The following is a 25389-nucleotide window of genomic DNA, read 5'->3' on the forward strand; positions in this document are numbered from 1 at the left end:
CGCTTATGTTGCCGCATAGCGAACAAGCTGCCTGAGTCCCTCTGGGCTCACTGGCTCTTCCAGGTCAGCTCTATGGAAGTGTGGCAAGCCGGCCCACCAGCGGCACACTCACTGCTGCTCAGGGACAGCTTGGCTAAGTGACAAGAAGTGGCCAGTGCACAGGCAGGTGAACTAACTTCTCGTAAGTAAAGTCGTTGCAAGAAGTCAATCAATGCCATTCAGAAAACAACCCTGCGGGTATGCTGGGCCATAGGCTGGTGCGCTGCTAGTTGGGAGTCCTAAGGGACCTAAGTCAGCAAGTGACTTGAGCTGAGGCAGAGCAGACCTAGGGGTGAATTAGGGAAGCTGCTAACTACTGATTAGGGAGGAAAATCATTTCTGATTCCTATCATGCTCAGCAATTTTCTTTCCGCTTTCCTCTCTATCTCTGTCCACCATTCCCCCCAAGCACATGCACAGAGATCCCGGGCCAGGAGAAACAATGCCTATGCCATCATTAACCAGCAAACACCTAAAAAAGGGCATTTGTATCAAGTTTCAAGGGATTGTCCTATGTATCTCTCTTTCTGCCACTGCAAACACATGTAAAGAAGATGGGGATTATTTTGTAACAGGATGTACATACCTTGTATGAAAGCACAAAACAGTAGCAAAAGTAATTAGAGCCTTCTGGAGAAATGTGGTCTTCATAAAGGAGAGGCTTTATAAACATGGATCTGGGATCTTTGAGGACGTTTTTCTCATAATTTGTATAGGGATTCTGAGTGTATGCATTGATCATATGTATTTATCTTAAGGTTTAAGACCTTATAGAAGACTTGGCATCATTCAATGTAACTGTAGTCTATTACACATGATATGATATTCCATGATGTACCTAATACCTGGCCCTAGAGAAGGATGTTCAGTTAAAATGAAATTTTCTTGTAATGAAGTTTTTTGGTACTGAGAAGTGCTTCTAGGTTCAGAAAAGCAATTCCCTTTAATTCATTATTAGAAACTTATCCTCGAGCATACCCCACGCTGTGGAACAGTAGTGGAGGGCATGGGCTTTGGGGTCAAAGTGCTGGGTACAAACTCCAGCTCCATCGCCATTGTCCATCCTATGGGCAACAGGGGGAGGAACAGTGCGCATCCCACAGAGGGGCTGTCCCTAACGGGACAACTCGCACAAAGCGCTTGCTACACAGGATGGCACGTGGACAGCTGTAATTATTATGTCAAACGTATTCTTAAAACGCTGGTACAATATAGCCTCATTTTTGATAGCAAGCAAAGTGTTACCTGGTTTAAGTAAAATTAAATAAGCAAGCATCTTGACTCTTGATTTTTCCCAGTATTTTTTTTTCTCTATTTTTTTCCTTTGAAATAAACAGGAACAGTGAATACTGGGTGGTGGTGAGCAGAAGGAGAGGAATGAATATAAGGCTCTCTACGGAATTATAGTGGTTTCCAACAATGAAATATTGTATGGAGGCTTTTGGTGACTTTCTAGGAATTGATTATTTAAAAATATGCTTCAATTGCCAAAGCTCCCATGACTTATGATGGCTTGCATATCTGATATTTTGTTCCAGAAAACAAATGCAAGTCTCTTTCCTTGTGTTAGATTTTTTTTTTTTTTTTACACGCTACAGTATCACTCCCAACACTGGAGACTTACTTTAAGAGATATGACTTTTTTAATATTTGAGTTTTTAAAGGCATCTGGCCCTTATTTGACCATCCCATTCATATCCAATTCCTGCAGGCATGGTTTTGTTGTTTAAGTTTGGCTTGATGCCCTCTGCAGAAAGCCTCTGCTTTAATGAACACAGCTCCACGAAAACTGCTAGAGTCCCCTGCCTACCTCCACCCCCCTTCCCTTTACTAGAAGAGCACAGAAAGTTTCATCTTGGATTTCAAATAAGGAGATATAAGAAAAAGACATTGCTGGAGAATCAGCTTTCTGTGGGAGCCACTGCTGTGACATATTCATTCAAACTCGATGCCCTCCTATTATTTGCAGAAGTGTTTATGTACTATGAAATGTTCAGCCAGAGCATACCGGAAACCGTAAAATATTTTATGAGATGTATACACGGTTGAAGGTTGAATTTTAAATGCAACCTGGGAAGGTTCTATCGAAATTCCAGGAGGGCAGAGGAGGGAATACTTTCTCTGTAGTGATTCAGTTTTACACAAGGGGTTATATGAACTGGAAAGAAATACCTGATTTGGGAACTATATAAAATTTTTTCATAAAATTAAACTTTATAATTTCTAGACAAGTAAACTTGTTTTCTGTCAGACCAAGAATCGCCACTTATGTTTATTTGTCTTCTACATGGTAAAAGCATTAAATGTGGATTGTTTATTATTTATAGAAACGGGACAAACATTAATAAATGAAGAATTTTCCCCAGGTACAGGAATTATAGACACCATTTAAAAAATATTTGTGCTTCTGATGGTTTTTAAATAAAAACTCTTGGTTCTAAAATTGGAACATTATTTTTGAATCTCAACTATTGCAATATGTGAAAGCATGTTTGGAACGTCACATTCCAAATTTAGGTGAAGGGAGAAATATTTCTATTTCCTTTACCCTCAAATCTATGAGGCCGTGTCAATTTCCCATAAGAGAGGCTGTTTTTACTGATTTGTTGGTTTTATTTATGTTTTTCAGATTCGATCTCCAAAACACAAGGCTACAAAAATACAGATTATTTTGTGTATTCATATTGGATTTAGAAATGAGACTGATGTGCTTGTTTTGGTTTTGATAGCCACTACCTCATGAAGTCATTGTGAAGATCAACGAAATCCCAGAGGTCAGGTCCTGACACAGACTCGGTGCTCAAAGTATGTTAGTTTCCCTTCCCCTGCTTACAGACCTCTTTTTTAAAAAAACTGATGTATAACTGACTTATAATACAGATCATTTAATTAACCATGGTCCCTTTGAAGAAGATTTTTAATGTAATACTTACGCTCTAGAATGTGACCAAATTAGTACCATTTAAAAAATAAATGTAGGTTACTGTCGAGGATAAACATGCCATAAAATCCCAAATGTGTCTTGGTAGTATCTTACACAAATCCAGTATGGTGGAGCGAAACGGTAGCCTGAGAATGAGGGGCCATGGATCTCGTCTCTGGTCTGTCACTGCCATTACTGAGTGACCTTGGGAAAGTTAGCTTCCCTCTCCAGGCTACATACTTTCATTGGGAAAATGAATGGTTGTTTACAATGATCTCTAAGACCATCTCTGCTCTAACATTTTATGACTTTACCTAACATTTTAATCTTGAGAGAGCAATTTACTCAAGTCACAGTTTTTGAGATTTTCCTTCTATAAATTTTTTTCTATACCCGCTGCTTAAGACAATTTTATTTCGCTTCAAATTCAGTGTTGTTGAAAGAGTCAGAGAAAGAAGCTAAGTGTAGAAAAGAAAAAAAAAAGAATTAAAAATATTAATACTGAGCAATTATGGGGACATCTAGGCTGGTTTGGGACAGACATAAATGACCTTGTTTTATTCTAAATTCAGCTCACTGGCTTATGATGAAAAGTGAAAGGTTATTATATGGACTTACTGGGCAAAACCAGATTTTATAAATAATTACCTGTCAGACTGTTCAAGATAGACAAACATACGCCAGACCAACAAAAACACAGACCTGTCATATTTCTGAGAGAAATGTACGTTGAGTCTTCCTTCTCGGGGACTATAAGGAGATCAGGTAGGATAAAATGAAGGGAAAAACCTAAACCCTGTATTTTTTGCCTTGTGCATACTTCAAAATGTATAATGTGGGAGAGAAGGAATTTTGATGTGAAAAATTAGCCCCTGAAAATTTCATACATCTATAAGCCTGGCAGATCGAAACCAAATACAATAAATGCTGTCGTTTTAAAAGTTAGGATGTTTACTGCAAGCTTATAATTTTCCATGATTAGGGATGCCAAGAAAAATAAGAATGATGATAAAAAGAAAAGTTTAATCATACATTTCAGCAAGCGCAGATGGAACATCAAAACCCCTTGGCAATTTTTTGATATTATATATGTGTTTTTTTTTTTTTTTTTTTTGTTCTTGACATGAAGATTTTTTCCAGAAGGACTAACGCAGAACAGGTAAATGACAGTTAACAAATGTGAATAAGATGGCACAATCATATGAACGGAGCCTCACGATGATTTGGTCACAGGAGGAAAATCTTTCATGCTTGCGATTTCTGTTTTTATTAATGCTTTACAAAGGCTCTTTTGGTGTGTGCAAAAACCATGATAAAAATAAAAGTGCACAGAAGTCCTACCGAATTAAAGAAATAACTTCCTTTTTTGTAATTCAAGTTGAACCAGGAACCGTACAATTACATCTGTTACGTTTTGATTTGTTCTCAAAAGTTCGAGTTCCTCATTTAATGGAGAAAGTCTAGATGCCAGAAGGGTAGCTCAGCGGCGACCAGCAAGAAATCACCCAGTCCACAATTCCAGTGCAGCTGTGGGAGTGCTTTGAAGGGAGACAGCAAATCACTCAACTCCCCTTCCTCTACTGCTTCGGGTTATTTTGCTTCTGAATGGCTGTGTGTGTGTGTGTGTGTGTGTGTGTGTGAGCGGTGGGCCTAGGGACTGGAGGGAGAGGGGACGCAGAGACATGAAGACAGGGGAAAAGGGCCTGTATGAGGGAGAATACACGGGACAGGCCGATCCGCAGGAAACTCGGGAAGAAGGCATGAAAAAATAACACGTACGCTTTAAGTGGGGGGAAGGGAGGAGAAGATGGGAACAGTTCATCAGATCAATGAGGTCTCTGATTAGTGTGAGTTTATAAAATGAATATTTGTTTCCAAAATACATGTAGGATATATGAAATCAGTGGGACAGTGCAAGGGGAGAAGTGGCTGTCCTTTGAATTTTGTTTCCTTTGTCCCAAACCTGGATTACAAAATGCATCAAATAAAACATAGACTAAACACTTGGGCAGGGGGCGGGGGAAGACACTGCTTTTAAGATATGTGAACTGAGGGCAGTAAATCCATTCCAAATTAAAATGTCAAAATTGTGTGATCTGCATTCTTGTCCACCTACACACTATCCCAAACATCCTGCCATTAATTAGCTAAGCGGCCCGGCCAGTAAACAAGACGAAGCATTGAGGGCGCTGGAAAAAGAGCTGGAGTCAGCCAGCTGATAGTCACAACAAACCAGCCCACTCCTGAGGGTACGGAGAAGGTAAACTTGTATTTTATTTTGTCCAAAGAGGGGAACAGAAATCACCTTAATATAACATTTGCCTTTCCTGTTGTTACAGTCACAGTCCCATCAGCAGGCCAGAAAAGCCATCCCATTCCTGCGGTAGGCACTCTGTCAAAGAAAAAGAAATCTGCAGTGAATTATCACAGCAAGTCAAACCAGGGAAAGAGGCAAAAAAAGCACGCAGGGCTTCTTCCTGTTTTGTAGACTCTGCTGTTTTGAACACTCGAATAGGGTGTTCCATCCGAACGTTTCTGGGGCTACCACTCTGTCTGTTAGAAAGTCAGTGTGGTTAACAAGTGGTTAGTGATTCTATTTTGGGGGGAGTGGGAGATATGCAAAATAAGATCTCCCATTTTGTTAATGGATTGGGTCTGGTTAGGTCAAAGACATGTTGTATTGAATCTGTTTGTCCTTTATAAACATGTGTTCTCGATTGGATATGCTCAAGAATCACTTCTAATTAACTAGCTTAATAGTCTATAAATTACTGACTCCTTACAGCCTTCCCAGGCCTAATTTATAGTCTCCGTGGAAAGCTTGGAAACAGACACTCACAGAGGCCTTTCCTGCTCGCTAAAATATGGTGATCTCTACGGAGTTCTGTACATCACCGACGTTATAGAAAGCTCGAATCTTACATAACGTTATACACGCACACATGTATAGATGTAAGTATGAATATTCATAGAGGGAGAAAACACTCCCATAAAAGCAAATGGGAAAATGGATACTAATGGCAAAAATATGATATGTTCCAGTAAATCAAGTAAAACTGCTGGATTTTTCTTCCTGCAAGATCCATTCTACTGCTCAGAACTGGAAGAGCTGGACTACACGGCCTCTTGCGACTTGCCTGGAGTCTCATCACAAAACCCAGAATGAAACAACTAAAATCCAGGACTTAGGAAGAAAATTACCCTTTTCACCACATTTTTCATGATTTAAACTAGGACTAGTCATACTCAGAGAATTCACAACCCTCAATTAGATGGATTTTTTTCTACACTCTTTTCAGAAAAACAGTAAAATGACAAAATCTTATCTCAAGGAATTTTTTTTCCCTTTAGGCTAATAATTTGGATGCTAGATTTTGTATACTTCCGGTCCAATACATTGACCTTCGACGGCCATGTTATAGGAAACCTAGAGTAAGTTTTTATCAATAAGACAACGCTGAGGAGGTACCGAAGAGTTTACATCTAAAAATGGTTAGATTACATTTATAGTTACACCCAAAGAGAGAAAAGTGGAACCAAGCTGTTCAGAAAGACCTCCGAGGTGAAACAAAATGGGTTTTCTGCATAACTTTCTGTCCATCATAAAATTCAACCAACTTCACGACCTCTCCTCCAAATACCCAGCTTATTCAGGAGCCATGAGGGCTGGCAGGCTTTGGGACTCAGGCTGAAAGCTCGTAGGCTGGTTATGTGGCTCTGCAGCTCGCTGTCCATCAGCATTTCAAGGATGAGAGAACGGTGGCACGTTCCACCTTGCACTCCTCCGGGCTCTCTCTGGGAGCTCGCCCCTTACCACCAGACTTTCTGTGCCCCTGGACGCTTGGATTGAAGCAACCATTCTAAATGAGGACTAGAGAAGTCTGGCTTTACCTCCCCAGAGTGTGCACTGGAGAAGAGTGTTAAATGAGTTCCTCAGAGAGCCACAAATAACTTGCAGGAATGGATAGAGTGTCTCCCCACAACCACAGACAGGGGAGCCTCAGGCCTTGAAACAGCCCCGACCACCACAGCTGCCTTCGAGAGGCTTATGCCACAGTAACACTTTCAGGTTCTTGACCTTGATGTTTGAAATCTCACAACCACAGTGACAAGCTTTAACATAACATAATATTTTCAAGCACAGGGATGGCTTACATGGAGATAAATGGACCTGGGAGCAAAGCTGGATTCCTCGTAAAGGTAAATGGTTGAAGTGAGTCTTGCCTAAAAAAGTAGTTTTGGCTCAGGAGAAGACGGAGTCTTGGCTGAGCACACCTGAGAAATAACCAAGTTTCATCTTTCCAGTGGGCCACAGGAAATGGTTCTCTCTGGTACTGAAAAGGTTACTTTTCAAAGATCAATTCGCCATCACAGATGATTTATCACTATTGTTTGCAAATGACTACAAGACTAGACACATTTAGTAACAGAGACTTCGAGTAGCCAAGTTTACGAGAAAGCCAGAGTTTAGAGCTGCCCCAGATTTCTGGAATAAGTTCTTCCTATTCCAGTTCTAAAATAGAGAAGGGACAAACAAGCGTGTGTGATTAGTGAAGAGCAATTTCGGCAAACCAATCCCCTAGGGTCCTCCACCCTGAGTCACAGCTTTTTCCTTTTGATGTACAAAGGATGTATGTCGTCTGTGGAGGGTGATTATGGGAACATCCCAAATTTGGCATCCTTTCCAGAGTAAGCAACTTTAAAGGAAGATGGATGAGGACAACTCATCTTTGTGTCAACTATGAGTTTCTCTCTGTTTGTGCTGTGAATGCTGAAACTAAATTTAAACACTGCTTGGTGTGAGGGCCTTCCAGAGGCCACATTCTCATGAAATACTTTGTTTCCTACTTACTCTGTACTGTCAGATCCTATGAATGACTCCCTGCTTCTAGATCTTTATAGATACTCTTACTTAGTAACACCCAGGCCTTGACCAGACAAAGCTGGGACCACCTCCACCACTATTAAAAAGTATAAATTAATCAATAACACAGCCGACTCCAGCCCAGCTTCTTCAAGTTACATACCACTTAAACTTTCTTATTTAATAAAGCTGTGTTCTCAACTACTAGTTGCTCTTACGTAAATTTGTTGAAACCCTTAGACATGCTAGCATCCCTAAAGTTACCAGCAAAGATACTTCGTTTCTTTAAAAAAGACCAATTGCATTTCATAGGCTTTTTCTTTTCCTTGAATTGAGGATCAGACTAGCTCCCAATTTTTGACATTCATATATTCATTCAGCTCCAAATTACAGCCTACGACCAGAATCTCAATCTAACTGGTTGAGCTGACACATATTCTGCCTACTGCATTCGGCATTGATGGGTAGAAATTAAGTCACAAGTTTTCACTTTTGAAACACGATTTTTTTCTTTTGTGCGTATAGACAAGCTAGAAAAAAAATTTAAATCCTAAACTGGTTTGTTGTTTCTTTTTTATGGGCCATCACAAATTATACATTTTGAGGAATATAAATTAATATTAAGAAGCAAAGGATTAATATTTAAACAAAAGGTAACTATGCTACAAAACATAACCTGTAATTCCTAGTCAAACTGTATGGATGTTATTTGCACCATTAACAGAATTAGTAAAGTTTAAATATAGATAAAACTACCCCTTCCACCAGTCTGGATTTACACTTATTCTCCACTACTAACTTTGCCGATTCTTTTCCACTTTTTCAAACTTCAAATGAAATAAAACAAAAATTTCACTATAGGGATTGACATTAGCAAGATGGCTGGCTAGGAGGTCCCAAAGCTTGTCTCCCCACAAAAACAATGAATAAGGAACATACCAAGCAGATCTGGGAAAGCTCGAGACTATAACAGAGAAGCAACAGAAACCCTGCGGGGCTCAAATACCGAGCACAGCTGCATAGAAAAGTCTAAGAAGCGTTTTACCTGCATCACTCCACCTCCCAGTCTAGAGAAGCTCAGTGCAAAGATTAACCCCTTTGGAGGGATTATACCCGATGGGAAAAGGAGAGCAGGAGAACCCCAGTAATCCCCATCACTGCCGTGGACATTCGTAGACTTTGCTACCGAGCACTCCCACAGTCTGTACCAACACTGCACCCAGCTAAAGGAGCTGCCCGGAGTCCCCACTGCTGTGTCTCCTCACCAGGGCTGCAGCTACGGCTGTGGGGAGACCTGCCCCCAGGGGCCTCAGTTGATGCTGTGCCCCACTCTCTGGGATTGGGACGCCACAGCACCTTGCTGTCTATGAAACTGGAAGTGCCGATGCTTTCTGTGCCCTGCCTTCAGGGTTCTAAGTCATGGCTTTGATCAGCCATCACTGGGGCTGAGCCGCTGCTATTCTGTGACTGATCCCTGGGGTCCTAAAAGTTGTGGCTTTGACCCGCCATCACTAGGCTGTGATGCTGCCGTTGCTGCTCTCTGTCCCACCTCTGGGTCCTGAGCCATGGCACCGACTTGCCATCAGAGGGTTGTAATGCCACAGCTCTGTGCCATGCCCCTTGTGTCTTGAGTCACAGCTTTGGCCTGACATCACAGAGGCCAAGCCGCTGCTGCTCTGCCAGGGTTTTGGTCCACCCCCCCCCCCGGGCATGCTGTTGCTGTACCCCTCATCCTGGACGCAAGTCACTGCTGTATCCTGTCATTCCATAGCTGCGTGCCCCCATCCTGGGGTCCAAATTACTGTGGTGATCCCCAGAGACTCAGATCCGGGCTCCTTGGGAGATCTGCACATGCATGCACATCAGACATTTGGTCTGCCATCATAACAAGTGCACCCGGGCCCCAGGACCTGGTTTCGCTGCTGCACTGGGTGCCAGTTCACCAGACCTGGTACCAAGAGGCATTCCCCTTGGATAGAACTCCCTGCCATCAGAAAAAAAGGAGAAAAGGAAGACCCCTGAAGTCTCTTCCACGTAGGACCCCAACAGCCCTAGACACTACTGCTGCTTATAGGACCTCTGTAGTCTCGGTCAAAGAACCCCACAGTCTTTGCCAATGTTGACCTCAGTTGATGTAGGTGTACAGATTATGCAGCTGTGCCCTCTTCAGATTCAGAGACAGAGCACCCTACCCAGCCAGAACCCTCACAGCCACTTTCTGTTGAAAGTCTTTCCCCACCAAAGTCAGTCTAAAAGGCTGAAAGAGGTGACTCCTCTCTCAAATGACAAAACATCAATGCAAAGCCCCAAGAAACGTGAAAGAAGGAAACATGACACCACCGAAGGTGCTTGATGATTTTCAAGTTACTAACCCCAAAGAAATGGAGATCTGTGAGTTACCTGAAAAAGATTTCAAAACAATTATTTTAAGGAAGGGCAGTGAGATTCAAGAGAACACAGACAGACAACACAATGAACTTAGGAAAACAATGCAACAATAAAATGAGAAGTTCAACCAGGAGAAATCATAGAAACATTTTGGAGCTGAAGTATACAATCAATGAAATGAAAAATGCAACAGAGAGCTTCATTAATAGGCTCAATCAAGCAGAAGAAAGAATCTGTGAACTTGAAGAGAAATCTCTTGATATTATCCATTCGGAGAAGAAAAAAGAAATAAAAATAAAAAGAAGTAAAGAAAGCCTGTGTGAATTGTGGGACAACATTAAATGAAATAATATTCATGTTATGGTAGTCTTAGAAAGAAAAGAGAGAGAAAGGGTCAGAACATGTAAAGAAATAATGGCTGATAACTTCCAAAATCTGGGGAGATGGCCATCCAGATACATGAAACTCAAAGATCCCCAAGCAGACTCAGCCCAAAGAGATCTTCACTGAGACAGTATAATCAAACTCTGGAATATCAAAGATAAAGAGAGAATTCTGAAAGCAGCAAGAGTCATCACATAGGAGGGAACCCTGATAAGGCTATCAGCAGATTTCTCAGAAGAAATCCTTCAGAACAGGAAACAGTGGGATAATATCCTCAAAGTGGTCAAAGAAAATAAACCCAGGAAAGTAGCTCCTGAGTAGAGATAGACTTTTCCAGACAAATAAAAGCTAAGGGAATATATCACCACTAGACCTGCTTTACAAGAAATGTTAAAGGAAGTTCTTTAAGATGAAACAAAAGGATGCTAACTAGTAATATGAAAGCATGAAAGTATTAAATTCACTGATATAGGTAAATAGACAAATTCAAAAACTCTAGTATTGCAATGCAAATCACTAGACTCTAGTATGTAAGTTAAAAGAGAAAAGTGTTAAAAATAAGTATAGCTACAATATTTTGTTAATGGGTATACAATATGAAGAAATGTAAACTGTGACATCAACATACAGTTGGGGGGCAAGTAAATGTGTAGAATTTTTTCCTGCAGTGGAAGTTAAGTTGTTTTCAACTCAAAACAAACTGTTACAAGATTTACTATGAAAGCCTCATGGTAATCACAAAGAAAAACCTATAAAAAACAAACAAATGAAGAGAAAAGAATCAAAGCATACGACCTTAAAAAAATCAATTTTCAAAGAAAGACAGCAAGAGGGGAAGGAAGGAAAGGAACTACAATTAGGAAACATTTAACAAAATGGCAATAGTAAGTTCTTACCTATCAATAATTACTTTAAATGCAAATGGTTTAAATTTTCCAATCAAAAAACACAGAGTGCTTGAATGGATTAAACAAGAAAAGACCCAACTATATGGAGCCTCACAAGAGACTCACTTAAGCTTTAAAGACACTCATGGGCTGAAAGTGAAAGAAATGCAAATGGAAAGCACAAGAGAACAGGGGTAGCTACTCTTATATCAGAAAAAAAGGAACTTTATTATTTATTTATTTTTAAAGATTTTATTTATTTATTTGACAGAGAGAGAGACAGCCAGCGAGAAAGGGAACACAAGCAGGGGGAGTGGGAGACGAAGAAGCAGGCTCCCCAGTGGAGCAGGGAGCCCAATGCGGGGGTCGATCCCAGGACTCTGGGATCACACCCTGAGCCGAAGGCAGACGCTTAATGGCTGAGCCACCCAGGCGCCCCAGAAAAAAATGAACTTCAGGTCAAAAGCAGTAACGAGATTAAAAAAGGTTATTATAATATAATGAAAAGGGGTCAGTTCATCAAGGGGCTGTAGTAATCATAAATATATAGTCACCCAATATCAGAGCACCTAAATATATTAAATGATTATTAACAGATCTGTAGGCAAAAACACACTGATGCAAAAATAGTAGGGGATTGGGCTTCAATACCCCACTTTCAACAATGGACAGATCATTCAGACTTAATATCAGTAAGGAAATAGTGGACTTGACCTACACTTTAGACCAAATGGACCTAACAGACATATATAGAACAGTCCATCCAATAGCAGAAGAATACAAAGTATTCTCAAGTGCACACAGAACATTCTCCAGGATATATCATATATTAAGTTATAAAACCAGGCTCAAAAAACTTAAGAATATTGAAATCTTATCAAGTATCTTTTCTGGGCACAATAGTATGAAACCAGAAAACAGTAACAAAAGGAAATCTGGAAAAATCACAAATATGTGGAAATTAAACAATGCATTTCTGAACAGTCAATGGGTCAAAGAAGAAATCAAAAGGGAAATAAAAAAATATCCTGAGACAAACCAAAAAGGAAACACAACATACCAAAACTTATGGGATGTAGCAAATACAGTTCTGATAGAAAAGTTCATAGCAATAAATGTCTGCATTAAGAAAAAAAGAAAGATTTAAAATAAACAATCTAACCTTATACCTCTGGGAATTGGAAAGAGAACGAACTAACCCCAAAGTCAGCAGAAGGAAGGAAATAATAAAAATGACAGCAGAAATAAATGAATAGGAAGACAGTAGATAAGATCAAAACAAAGAGATGGTTTTCTGAAAAGTTAAAGAAAATTGACAAACCTTTAGCTAAACTAAAAAAGGAGATGACTGAAATAAATAAATAAATAAACCATAAGAGACTATCTATTTACAGATAAAAGAAGAGACATTACAACAGATATCAAAAAATTCAAAGGATCATCAGAGACCACTATGAACAAGAATATGCAAACAAATCAGATAACTTAGAAGACATGAGTAAATTCCTAGAAACCTGCTACTTACCAAGATTGAATAGTAGCAATGTTCACAATAGCCAAACTATGGAAAGAGCCTAGATATGCAACAACAGATGAATGGATAAAGAAGATGTGGTACACACACACACACACACACACACACACACACACACACACACACAATGGAATACTACTCGGCCATCAAAAAAAGGAAATCTTGACATTTGCAACGATGTGGACAGACCTAGAGGTTATTATGCTACACAAGATAAGTCAATCAGAGAAAGACAATTATCATATGATCTCACTCATATGTAGAATTTAAGAAGCAAAACAGAGGATCATAGGGGAAGAGAGGAAAAAATAAAACAAGATGAAATCAGTGAGGGAGACAAACCATAAGAGACTCTGAAGCATAGGAAACAAACTGAGGGCTGCTGGAGGTGAGAGGGGTGGTAGGATGGGGTAACTGTGTGATGGGCATTAAGGAGGGCACATGATGCAATGAGCACTGGATGTTAAATAAGACTGAAACCAATAATACATTATATGTTAATTAATTGAATTTAAATAAAAATTAAAAATGCAAAAAAAAAAAAGATGACTAGAAAATCTGAACAGACCAATAATGAGCAAAGAGATTGAATCAGTAAAATAAAATCTTCCAACAAATAAAATCCCGGGACCGGAAGGCTTCACTGATGAATTCTACCAAATATTTAAAGAAGAATTAATATCAATTCTTCTCAAACTCCCAAAAATTGAAGAGGAGGAAACACTTTAAAACTCACTTTACAAGGCAAGCATTATCTTGATACCAAAGCCAAACAAGGGCACTACAAGAAAAGAAAATTACAGTCTTAAGACTTTGGTCACCAATTCTGATGTGGGTTTTTTTCCACACCAACAAGCAATTCTTGGACACCAGTTCAGTGTCCTACAATTCAACTTAATTCTGACACATCTACCTGGAGACAGCATCAGATCCCACAGGTTAAGGACTCAGTCCTACAAAACTGCTGCCTCCCCACCCCCTGTACTGTAGATGCCAGTCACAAGTCCAGGTTACCACCTGTGCTTCTGAATGACCAGCTGTAAGACTGGAGGTTTCAATGACTCCCTCCTTGGATTTGATTAATTTGCTAGAGTGGCTCACAGAACTCAGAGGAACATTTTACTTATAAGATTACTGGTTTATTACAAAAGTATATAATTCAGGAAAATCAGTCAGATGAAAGAGATGCATTGGGCAAGGTATGAGGTTAGGGTGGGAGCTTCCATGCCCTGAGTGTGCCATTCACCCTGATTCTCCACGTGTTCACCAACATGGAAGCTCTCTGAACCCCGTCTTTTTTTTAATAGACTTTATTACATAAACAAGATTGATTAAATTTATGGCCACTGATAACTGAACTCAATCTCCAGCCCCTCTTCCCTCCCTGGAGTTTGGGGGGCAGGATGGAAAGTTCCAACCCTCTAATCACATGACTGGCTCCAATGGCAACCAGCCTCCATCCTTAGGTGCAACCTAGAAGTCATTTCACTGACATAACGAGAGACACCTTTACAGCCCCCAAGAAATTCCAAAGGCTTTAGGAGCTCTGTTCCAGAAATAGGGATGAAGATCAAATATATATTTCTTATTATAAATCACAGTATTACATAGGCCATGTCCCTGATGAACATAAATGCAAAAATCCTCAACAAACTACTAGCAAACCAAATTCAGTAGCACACAAGAAGGATTATATACCATTATCAAGTGAAGTTTATCTCTGGATGCAAGAGTGATTAAACATACACAAATTAATAAACATGATAAACCACAGTAATAGAATAAACAGTAAAAACCATATGATCATTTCAACAGATGCAGAAAAAAGCATTTGACCAAAGTCAATATCCTTTCCTCATAAAAACTCTCAACAAATTAGGTATACTAAGAATGTACCTCAACATAATAAAGGCCACATATGACAAACTGAAAGCTAACATCATGCTTAATGGTGAAAAGTTAAAAGCCTTTCCTCTAAGATCAGGAACAAGACAGTAGTGGAAGTCCTAGCCATAGCAATTAGGCAAGAAAAAAGTAAAAGGCACCCAATTCAGAGAGGAAAAAGTAAAATTATCTCTATTTGCAGATAACATAATCTTATACATAGAAAGCCCTAAAGATGCCAGCAAAAAACTTTAGAACTATAAATTAATTCATTAACACAGGATACAAAATCAACATACAAAAACCAGTTGTTTCTGTAAACAAACTATGAACTATCTCAAAGAGAAATTAAGAAAGCAATCCCATTTACAACAGGATCAAACACAATAGTCATTGGGAAAAAATTAACCAAGGAGATGAAAGATCTGTACCCTCAAAACTATAAAACACTGGTAAAGAAATTGAAGAAGACACAAATAAATGGAAAGACATCCTGCATTTATGGGCTGGGAGAATTAATACTGTTAAAATGTCTGTACTACCCCAAGCAATCTACAGATTCGATTCAATTCCATCAAAATTCCAATGGTATATATATATTTCTACAGAAATAGAAAATATAAACCCAAGGTTTGTATGGAACCACAAAAGACCCCTGAAGCCAAAGCAATCTTGAGACAGAAGAACAAAACTGTATTTATTACATTATCTGATTTCAAACTATGTTACAAAGCTATAGTAATCAGAACAGTATGGTACTGGCATAAAATCAGACACAGATAAATGGAACAGAATAGAGAGCCCAGAAATAAACCTACATGTATATGGTCAATTCATTTTCTACAGAGGAGCCAGGAATATACTAGGAGAAAGGACAGTCTTTCAAATAAATGGTCAGTCACATGCAAAAGAACAAAACTAGACCCATATTTTACACCATGCACAAAATCAGACATAAAAATCAGTTCAACATGGATTAAAAACTTGAACGTAAGACCTGAAACTGTAAAGCTCCTAGAAAGAAACACAGGGAGTAAGCTCCTTGACACTGGTGTTGGAAATGATTTGAATCACACCGAAAGCAAAGGCAACAAAACTAAAATAAACAAGTGGACTACATCAAAAGAAAGAGCCTCTGCATAGCAAAGGAAACAATAAACTGTAAAGGCAATCTGCAGAATGGGAGAAAATATTTGCAAATCATATATCTGATTAGGAGTTAATACCCAAAATATAAAAAGAACTCATATAATTTAATAGCAAAAAAGCAAATAATCCAATTAAAATGGGCAAAGGACCTGAATAGACATTTGTTCAAGGAAAATATACAAATGGCCAAGGGGTACATGAAAAGGTGCCCAACATCACTAATCATCAGAAAAATGCAAATCAAAGCCACAAGGAGATATCCCCTCTTACCGGTTAGGATGGCTATTAACAAACAAAAAGATAACAAACATTGGTGAGGATGTGGAGAAAGGGAACCCTTATACACTGTCGGTGGGCATGTAATTTGCTACAGTCATAGAAATCAGTATGGCGGTTGTTCAAAATGTTAAAATTAAAATTACCATATGACTCAGTCATCCCACTTCTGGGTATATATCCTAAGGGAAATGAAATCAGTATCTTAAAGAGATATCTGCACCTCTATGATCACTGCAGCATTCCTCACAATAGCTAAGCTATGGAAACAACCTAAATGTTTGCTGATGGATGAACGCCTAAAGTATATATATATCATATATGTGTATATATATATATGTATACATACACACACACACACACATATATAAAACAGAGTATTATTCAGTCATAAGGTGGAAGCAAATCCTACCACGTCTGACAACATAGATGAACCTGAAAGGCATTATGCTAAGTGAAATAAACCAGACAGAAAAAGACAAATACTGTATGGTATCACTAAAAGCTGATTTCACAGAAACAGAATAGAATGAATGAAAGGAAGTTGCTAGGGGCTGCCAGGAGGGGGAAATAGAGAGAAGTAGGTCAAAGGATACAAACTTTCAGTTACAGAGGAATGAGTTCTGAGGATCTAACATGTAGCACGCTGGCTACAGTTGTAAGATGGTGTCATTTACTTGCTGAGAGTAGATCTTAAGCATTGTCACTACACACACACACACACACACACACACACACGAGCAAGAGTTAACTCCATGAGGTGATCGGTGTGCTAATTACTGTATCTGGACCTTGGTAATCACTCCACAGTGTATATCAAATTATCATGTTGTACACTTTAAATACAGATGATTATGTTTGTCAATTATTCCTCAAAAAAGGAAGAAAAGAAAACAAGGAATTGTAGTGGGCCCCAAATTCACTCACATATACTTCATTTCTCAAAGGCCTAAGACAACAGATTTTGGTTCTATTGCTTGAATTCCTATAAACCTGCACAATTTGATTTTAGCAAATCTTTACTGAGTTCTTACTGTAGGTAAGCCACTATGTGCTTGGTGGTACAAAGGACACAGAGAAGTAACACAGTCCTGGCTCTCGCTAAGCTTCTAACTTAATGTTGAAGGTTTAACTATCAAGTCAAAAGCATTAAGAGGTCATTCTCAAGAGTGGGAAGGAGGGACAAAACAAGGCAGCCCTTTTGTTTATGTTTTTTGCTTTTTATCACAGTTTTATTTCAAATGACATTTAAAAGGACATGAGTTTTGTAGATTTCTTAAAGCAGGGAGGGGCAAAAATGTGAAAATACTGAGATACATGGTTTATAGTTTATGAAGCACTTCCATGCCCATATCTAATTTAGCCTTACCACAACTAGTAAAAAGAAAGTATTATTATTACCCTTTTTAAAGTGACATGACTAGTGAGTGGTAGATTTAGGACTTCAAACCCAGGGTCTGTACACTTTTCATTATACCACATTGTCTTACACTATGCAAAAGAAAACAAAACCCCTGAAATCTCGCATAATTTATTCTACCCAGATTACTCTCGACATACACATTCTCCTAGTCCTAACAAACTCAATTCTTGCTCAGATCACTTGAAGGGTAAATTAAAATTTTAATTCTAATTTAAACTAGAGCAAACTGGTATAATACTTCAGAGGGCAGAGATGGGATTTGAATCTAAATCATCTTCAGTTTGGAGGCATTCACAACTGGTCCTTATTTTCCAAACCGATTTTGAGAATAGTATATAGTAAAAAACAAAAACAGAAACAAAAAACAAACAAAACCATTATACGCCCAAATCACTTGAGAAACTTAAAAAAATAACAGCTACTCCAGTTCTCCTTCAAGTCAACTGGTCTGAGTGGAGTTTGGGCTTTAGAATGCTTGAAAAGCAGTCCAGGTGTTTGGATGCATAGTGAGGGCTGAAAATGGAGGGAGAATGGATGGACACACCCTTAATAGACCCCCAAAGGGTTTCATCAGTAAATGGTTCCCTTTCAGAATCTGTCATGATTATACAGTAAATCATGTTTCTTAGTGGAAATCCTAATATTGGCATTTAATTTAATACAGGAGAAATAGATATTAAGGTTCCGGACCATGCCTTTTACTTAGACAGCAGACGGGATACCTGTATCTCTCACATTTCTCACTGGAGGGACATTATTGTTTTATCCTCCCAGATGCTGGGATGCTGCTGTAAAGGGGCGCAGTCCCTCAGACTGCCCGCCATGTTGAATTTCATAAAGAAAATGCAGTTTGGAAAACCGACTAAACCAAGCAGAACAAGACCCTTTGCTTACATCTAGAATCAAAGAATAGAATTTTGGGATGGGAAAGTATCTTGTGAACCCCTCTCTTCCAATTCCTAATTTAATAGATGAAAAAAACCCAATGCCCAGAGAGAGAGAGAAGGAGAGACAGAGGGAGAGACACAGAAAGAGAGAGACCCCCATCACTGGTCAGCCCAGGATTCCTGACTCAGTCTAGGGCTCTTTATGGATGGTTCTCATTCTGCCCAAAGCTATGTGTTTAGCTTCTCTGACCCTGATGGGGAAAACAGATGTAGGGAAAGAAATTGTTTTTCCGGATTAAGAGCCCTCGGGAGCAGAACAAAAGTGAAGGGACTGAAGTGTGTGGGGGGGCGGGGCTTAATGATGTCTAAAACAGGACAGCCGAGTACTTAGAACAAGGCAGGCCATTATGAGCTTTTTGTTCTCCTTCTGGCTCTTCTGCTATATGATTAGCTCTTCCTTGGAGAACCACTTAATTTCCCTAAGTGCCCCAAAGAATAATTTTGATAAATGGACGAAATATCAAAATCAGTAAGATAAACGTGGCTGAAAGGTTCTAATGCAAAAGTATGCATCTTTGGGACCTTCAGGGGGTGACATACCATAGAAGTTTTCTTGAGTGTTCCCATAGAAGTTTTCCTGAGTGCTCAGTGTCTGATTTAAGGCTGAACAAATAATGTGGCCTGCCTGGATCCGTTTGGAGTTGGCCAATTTGAGTTACATCCAGGAGTAAAAAGGACAATAAAAAGATTTGGAGCATATATTCTCCCTTTCCCAAGCTCCCCCTAACTCCCAATTAACTAAGGGTAGGGGAGACTCTTTGCATTTTAGGTGATCTGCGGGCCCCAGGAGCTGCCCTGGTTATCAGGGGCCTAGTGATTTCCCAAGTGTTCTCCACACTACAGGGACGAAGAGCCACAGAGGGATAGGGGTCCTACAGCCACTAGCTTGGCTTTGCTGGAGGGAAAGCGGGAAGGGAGTGGAGCAAATGAGAAGCAACAAGCTTTCCTTAGTCCTTACTTACTAAGTTAACCCAAGTGCTTGATTTATTAAAATAGCCAGTTGAGTTGGGGTGGGAAGGTAGGTACTTCTCCGAATTTCTTGTATAAATGCTGTTTCACAAGGCTGCTAAGTTAGCCCTCCTTTCTGCCCCATCCCACTCCCAACTTTTACCAGTAAAAACCAGTTGTGCTTCTATCTGGCCTTTTTCTACCTCTCTTCTGGCAGCAACACTGGAGACTATATCAAGTTGTCTCAAATTCTACTGCCCCCAGATGCCCCAATTCAGCCCTGCCCTCTGTGGGGTCTCTGGATTCAGAGTCCAAGCCCTCTCCCAACCCCTCCATTTGCCTTAGGAAGTGACTGTGTCCTAAGAGACATGTTGTTTCGTTTTAATGCCACAAATCTTTGAAGCTCTGGAACTTCATATCAAAGCTATGAAATAGTTTTTTAAAAGATAAAATATGCCCCCTTTTCTTGCTGCCCTTGTGTCTGCGTGTGGGCAAGAGATTTAATTACAATGAATAAAACTGAATGGTGGTCTAAGACTCTTAAAATCAAAGTGGTAACCATGGCTGATTTTCATTAGCAAACATAAATACGAATAGGCACATCTCGTTTGTACCAATGCCATGTGACTTTTCCCCTTCTGATAATTTCACTCTAACTCTGATAGCTCAGAGAATCTAACCTGAACCATATGATGTATAGCACTGTAACATGCAAAGCTCTTCATTAAACATTTTCCTTTTCTGTATACTTCCCAGTGTTATAAATATCCTGTGAAAATCATGGAGGGCAGTTCGTCAGACAGCAGGGCCCTGATTTAAGAACAGTGGAGGGAGCCCTGCCCTTTAAATAAGAGGTCTTGTCTGGCTGGCAGAATGGGAAAAAAGACATAGCATTAACTCTCATTCTATTCCAAGTCACTGGGAGCCTATAAATCTTGAGGAACTTGTCATTTTATGCATGGTTTTCTCTAAGCGTGTGTCATATTCTTCTTATTACCAAGTTATTTCAGTGTTCTGAACACAAACGTCTCTAAATTAAAATTTGGTTATTAAAAATTATAATTTCTAAGTGTCTAAGTCATCCCAATCGAATTACATGAGCAATGTGTTAATTTTTGTTGTTGTCGAGCTAAATAATTAAGTGGCTGATATATACGTTGTATTTCAGAGAAAAGGTTTTTTGTGAGTGTTATTTTTGGCAATTTTATATGAGACCAAAGGTATACCATTTCCACATATAAATTATTCTTGCTATGATACTGTGTGCACTCAAATACATCTATGGTTAATAATAATTTAATGCCAATAATAAGCTCTTCTTCAGCTACTTTGTATTGCAAACAATCAAAACACAGATGTCTGAACTTATTCCAACTTGCAAATACGCATAAGAATATGTGTAAACAGTGTTCCATTGGCAGGAGTTGTAACCAAAATCTCCATTATGGGGGGGGGTTCAGATCGAACATTTAATTCTCATTTCTCTTGATTGACTCATAGCCTCTGGAAGGTAGGGAACTTGCTGTTTTATTTATCTCTATATGCCTAGGGTATAACCCTAACAACGGCCAATAAGTAGGTGCTCAATAAATAATCATCTATTGAATGAATGCATTCGACTAGCAAATAGCTTAGTTTCCTCTGGACAACAATGAGAAATGTTAACATGTGTTCACCGTCAGAGCAGGGGCTGGGCTATGCTCAGCCCCCAAAACGAGGCTTAAACCACACACTTATCATTTCGCAAGACAACCATCAGCAGCAGTTGTTAAGAAAAAAGAAATTAGTGACCTTAATAATTCAACCATAAGCCATACTGCAAAGCAAATGGTTATTCTGATCTTAGTTCTTAGTCCCCATGGGAGCATTTCTGGGCTTCTCATTATCGTTATTCGCCAGGAGTAAAACCTTTTGCACTGATGAAGCCAACTGCCGTGCTTGCCAGAAAAAGAGAATCCAAGTCATCTAAAACAATACTGCTAAATTGTTTTGTGGTGTCTAAATATTTGAAGTCCAAATATTCTGTTACTGAAAATTACAATTAATAGTAAGTTTATAGTAGATAGTATAAAATAATTTCTTTTTTACAATCTTGGTTGTATGGCAATGTTACTTAATTTGCGTTTTCCAAGTCTTCCACAATGATACAAGCTAAAAATAAAAAGAAAACACTGCCTGAACAGCCTTTGCCAAATCAAAAAATATAACACAAGGAGTAAGAGCAAGGATGGCAATAGCTGTTTACCAATAATCAAGATACCAATTTAGAATAGTAAGTACATTATAATTGAGGTTCTTATGAATTTTTTGAAGACAATGAGAAATAAAATCATGACAGAATAATCAGGACATAGTAGTTAATAATATCAACCACATATGGTAGCCATCTGAGAAGGCATATTTCTGTAGGAACCTACTATCATTGATTGATTGATTGATTGATTTATTCAACAATACAGAGTGCAAAGTGCAGTGGATACAACAGTGATCACAGAGGTGGTTCCTTCTCTTCATGTTGAACAGTTTAATGGGGGAGGCATAGTGAATGAGACATGAAAGAAGTGATGGAAGCTACAGAATGAGAATAGGGTATAATGGGACCATATGAGAACGTGTCAAGGGTGGGTGGTGCTGATCAAGGAGACTTCTTGAAGAAAAAGATATTCAACTGAGATCTGAGTCAGAGATGGGAGGGCAATAGGTAGAAGGTGGGTAAGACCCAGAGGAGAGAGAGCTTGACTTCCTTTATTCCCAAATGCCAGTCTATAAGCTAGGCTTGTCGCAATAAATATTAAATGCAGCCCACAATACCTACCACTGAAGGGTTTCTCAAAATTCTGGTAAGAAAGGCTCATGTTATATAAGCATTCAACCAATTCTTTTGAATCTCTGCTTTAGGGCCCGATATAAACTTCATATTAAATTGGAATAATCTGACGACTTCCAGTTCTACGCTGGCACATAAGAAGAAGCCCGGGAGTTGCCACTCTGTCCTAACAATAACTAAAAGCTGAACAAACTGGAAACGCAACAACTCTTCTTAGATCCAAAGGAAAGTCGTGGTCATAGGGCAAACTACTTCTCCTAAAATCAGAAAGACAGACAGGAGAACACAGAGAATCACAGCTTCCAGAGAATACAGATCGAATCACACACCTCCATGGGAACCAGTGCCAAAGTAGAGAAACCTGAACTGTTATGGACAAATCGCTAGAAGCTGGTGTAGACAAACTTGGGAGATAACACTCTGGGTGGGGGGGACAGGGAAGAGGGCCCATACTCTTGTGAGTTTTAGCTCCTGGAGCTCTACCAGGTTCTCACAGTGAATGTCACTGTGTTTTGGGCAGGGAGAGAAGAAAAAAGATTTTGAAATCTGCTAGAGCATTCTGTTCTTCTCAACAAGATCTACCCTGAGGGAAACTATTTAACCACAGCCTGACTGCTGGGATTGTATCAGAGTTCAACTGACCTGGGAAAAGGGAAATACCCAACTTGTGCCCGCTGTGGCCATCCTGTTCACCCAACAGGGGTGTGGCTGGAAAGGGGAAGATGAAGGAGTACTCGTGAAGTTCACAGTCCAGAGGCACACACTTACTAAAAGACCAAGACCGAAACATCCTAGTGCAGAATGCTTCCCTGCCCCCCCCATCTTACCAGCACATTAATAAATGCCTTTCTGTAACAGTTCCTTTGATCCAGTACATCATGCCTGGCTATTAAGACAAAATGGTAAGGCATACTGAAAGGCAAAAAATGGTCTGAAGGGACAGAACACGCATCAGAACCAGATCCATCTATAACAGACAGGCTGGAATGAAGAGACCAGGGTTAAAGCAACTATGATTAATATGCTAAGGGCTTTAATGGATAAAGTACACAGAATGCAAGAACAGATTGGCAATGTAAGCAAAGAGATGGAAATTCTAGAAAGAATCAAAAGGAAATGCTAGAGATAAAAAACACTATAAAAGAAATGAAGAATGCCTTTAATGGGCTTATTAGTAGACAGGATCCAGCTAAAGAAAGAAACTCTGAGCTTGAGGATATCTTGTTAGAAACCTCCAAAATTGAATAGCAAAGACTAAAAAAACTATAAAAAATAGAGAATAATATCCAAGAACTGTGGGACAGCTACAAATAGTATAACATATGCATGATGGGAATACCAGAAAGAGAAGAAAAGGAATAGAAGAAATATCTGAAAAAATAACGACTAAGTATTGCCCCAAATTAATGACAGACACAAAACCACAGATCCAGAGAGCTCAGAGAACACCAGCAGAATCATACCCATGCCTCTAAAAACAAAACAAAACAAAACAAAACAAAACAAAACAAAACAAAACAAAATAAAACCAAACCAAACCTAAACCTAGGCATATCACATACAAACTACAGAAAACAAAAAATATTTAAAGATGGCAGAGGAGAAAAACACCTTACCTATAGAGGGGCAAAGATAAAAACTACATTGGACTTTTCTTCAAAAGCCATGTACATAAGAAAAGAGTGGAGAGAAATATTTAAAATGTTGAGAGACTAAAACCATCAACCTAGAATTCTATACCCTGTGATATAATCCCTTATAAGTATAGGAGAAATAGATGTTCTTAGATGGTAAAAATTGAGGGTTTTTGTTTTGTTTTGTTTTGTTTTTTGGCCAGTAGCTCTGCCTTGCAGGAAACAAAAAAAAATTATTTAGAGAGAAGAAAATTATACAGGTCAGAGGCTTGGATCTACATAAAGAAAGGAAGAACAATGGAGAAGGAATAACTGAAGGTAAAACAAAAACTTTTACTTTTATGCTTAATCTAATAGCTAACAGTTTGTTCAAAATTAAAGCAACAGTATAATCGATTATGTTGTATATACACTTATGCTTATGTATACTTATATATAAATGAAATGAATGACAGCAATGATAAAAGGAGGGAGGAATTTAGGGGCGCCTGGGTGGCACAGCGGTTAAGCGTCTGCCTTCGGCTCAGGGCGTGATCCCGGCGTTATGGGATCGAGCCCCACATCAGGCTCCTCCGCTAGGAGCCTGCTTCTTCCTCTCCCACTCCCCCTGCTTGTGTTCCCTCTCTCGCTGGCTGTCTCTCTCTCTGTCAAATAAATAAATAAAATCTTAAAAAAAAAAAAGGAGGGAGGAATTTAGATTATTTTGTTCTTATAAGGTACTCACACTATCCATCAAGTGGTAGTGTTATTGGAAAGTGGATTTTGATTAGCCGTAAATGTATATTGTGAATTCTAGGATAACAACTAAAACAAGTTAAAAAAAAAAGGAATATAATTGATACACTAAGAAAGGAGAGAAGGCAGAATCATATAAAATGCTCAATTAATACCACAAAAGGCAGAAAAATATTGGAAGACAAAAATGGGAACAAAGAACGAAGGCAACTAATAGAAACAGTAACATATGGTAGATATTAATCCAACTATATCAATAATCACTTTAAATGCCAATGGTCTGAATGCAACAATCAAAAGTCAGAGATTATCAGGGTGGATCAAAAAATGAGACCCAACTATATATTGTCCATAAAAAACCCACTTTATTTTATTTTTTTTTTAAAGATTTTTATTTATTTATTTATTCGACAGAGATAGAGACAGCCAGCGAGAGAGGGAACACAGGCAGGGGGAGTGGGAGAGGAAGAAGCAGGCTCATAGCGGAGGAGCCTGATGTGGGGCTCGATCCCATAACGCTGGGATCATGCCCTGAGCCGAAGGCAGA

At 39.1% G+C, this 25389-nt stretch overlaps 1 protein-coding gene across 3 annotated transcripts in view; it reads right to left on the bottom strand.

Annotated features, from left to right (window-relative positions):
* Positions 1-25389, bottom strand: part of SUPT3H (SPT3 homolog, SAGA and STAGA complex component) — a 535848-nt gene that overhangs the window by 17886 nt on the left and 492573 nt on the right. The window contains exon 12 of one of the 3 annotated variants that reach the window (XM_040643552.1): positions 5215-5354. The exons of the other annotated variants lie outside the window; for them this stretch is intronic. Coding sequence (XP_040499486.1) covers positions 5313-5354 — 42 coding nt within the window. The 3' untranslated portion in view covers positions 5215-5312. Of the gene's footprint in view, positions 1-5214; positions 5355-25389 lie in introns of those variants that run through there. 3 annotated transcript variants of the gene reach the window in all.

The sequence above is a fragment of the Ursus maritimus genome, unplaced genomic scaffold, assembly GCF_017311325.1.
Source record: "Ursus maritimus isolate PB19 unplaced genomic scaffold, ASM1731132v1 scaffold_29, whole genome shotgun sequence".
Classification (NCBI taxonomy): Eukaryota; Metazoa; Chordata; class Mammalia; order Carnivora; family Ursidae; genus Ursus; species Ursus maritimus.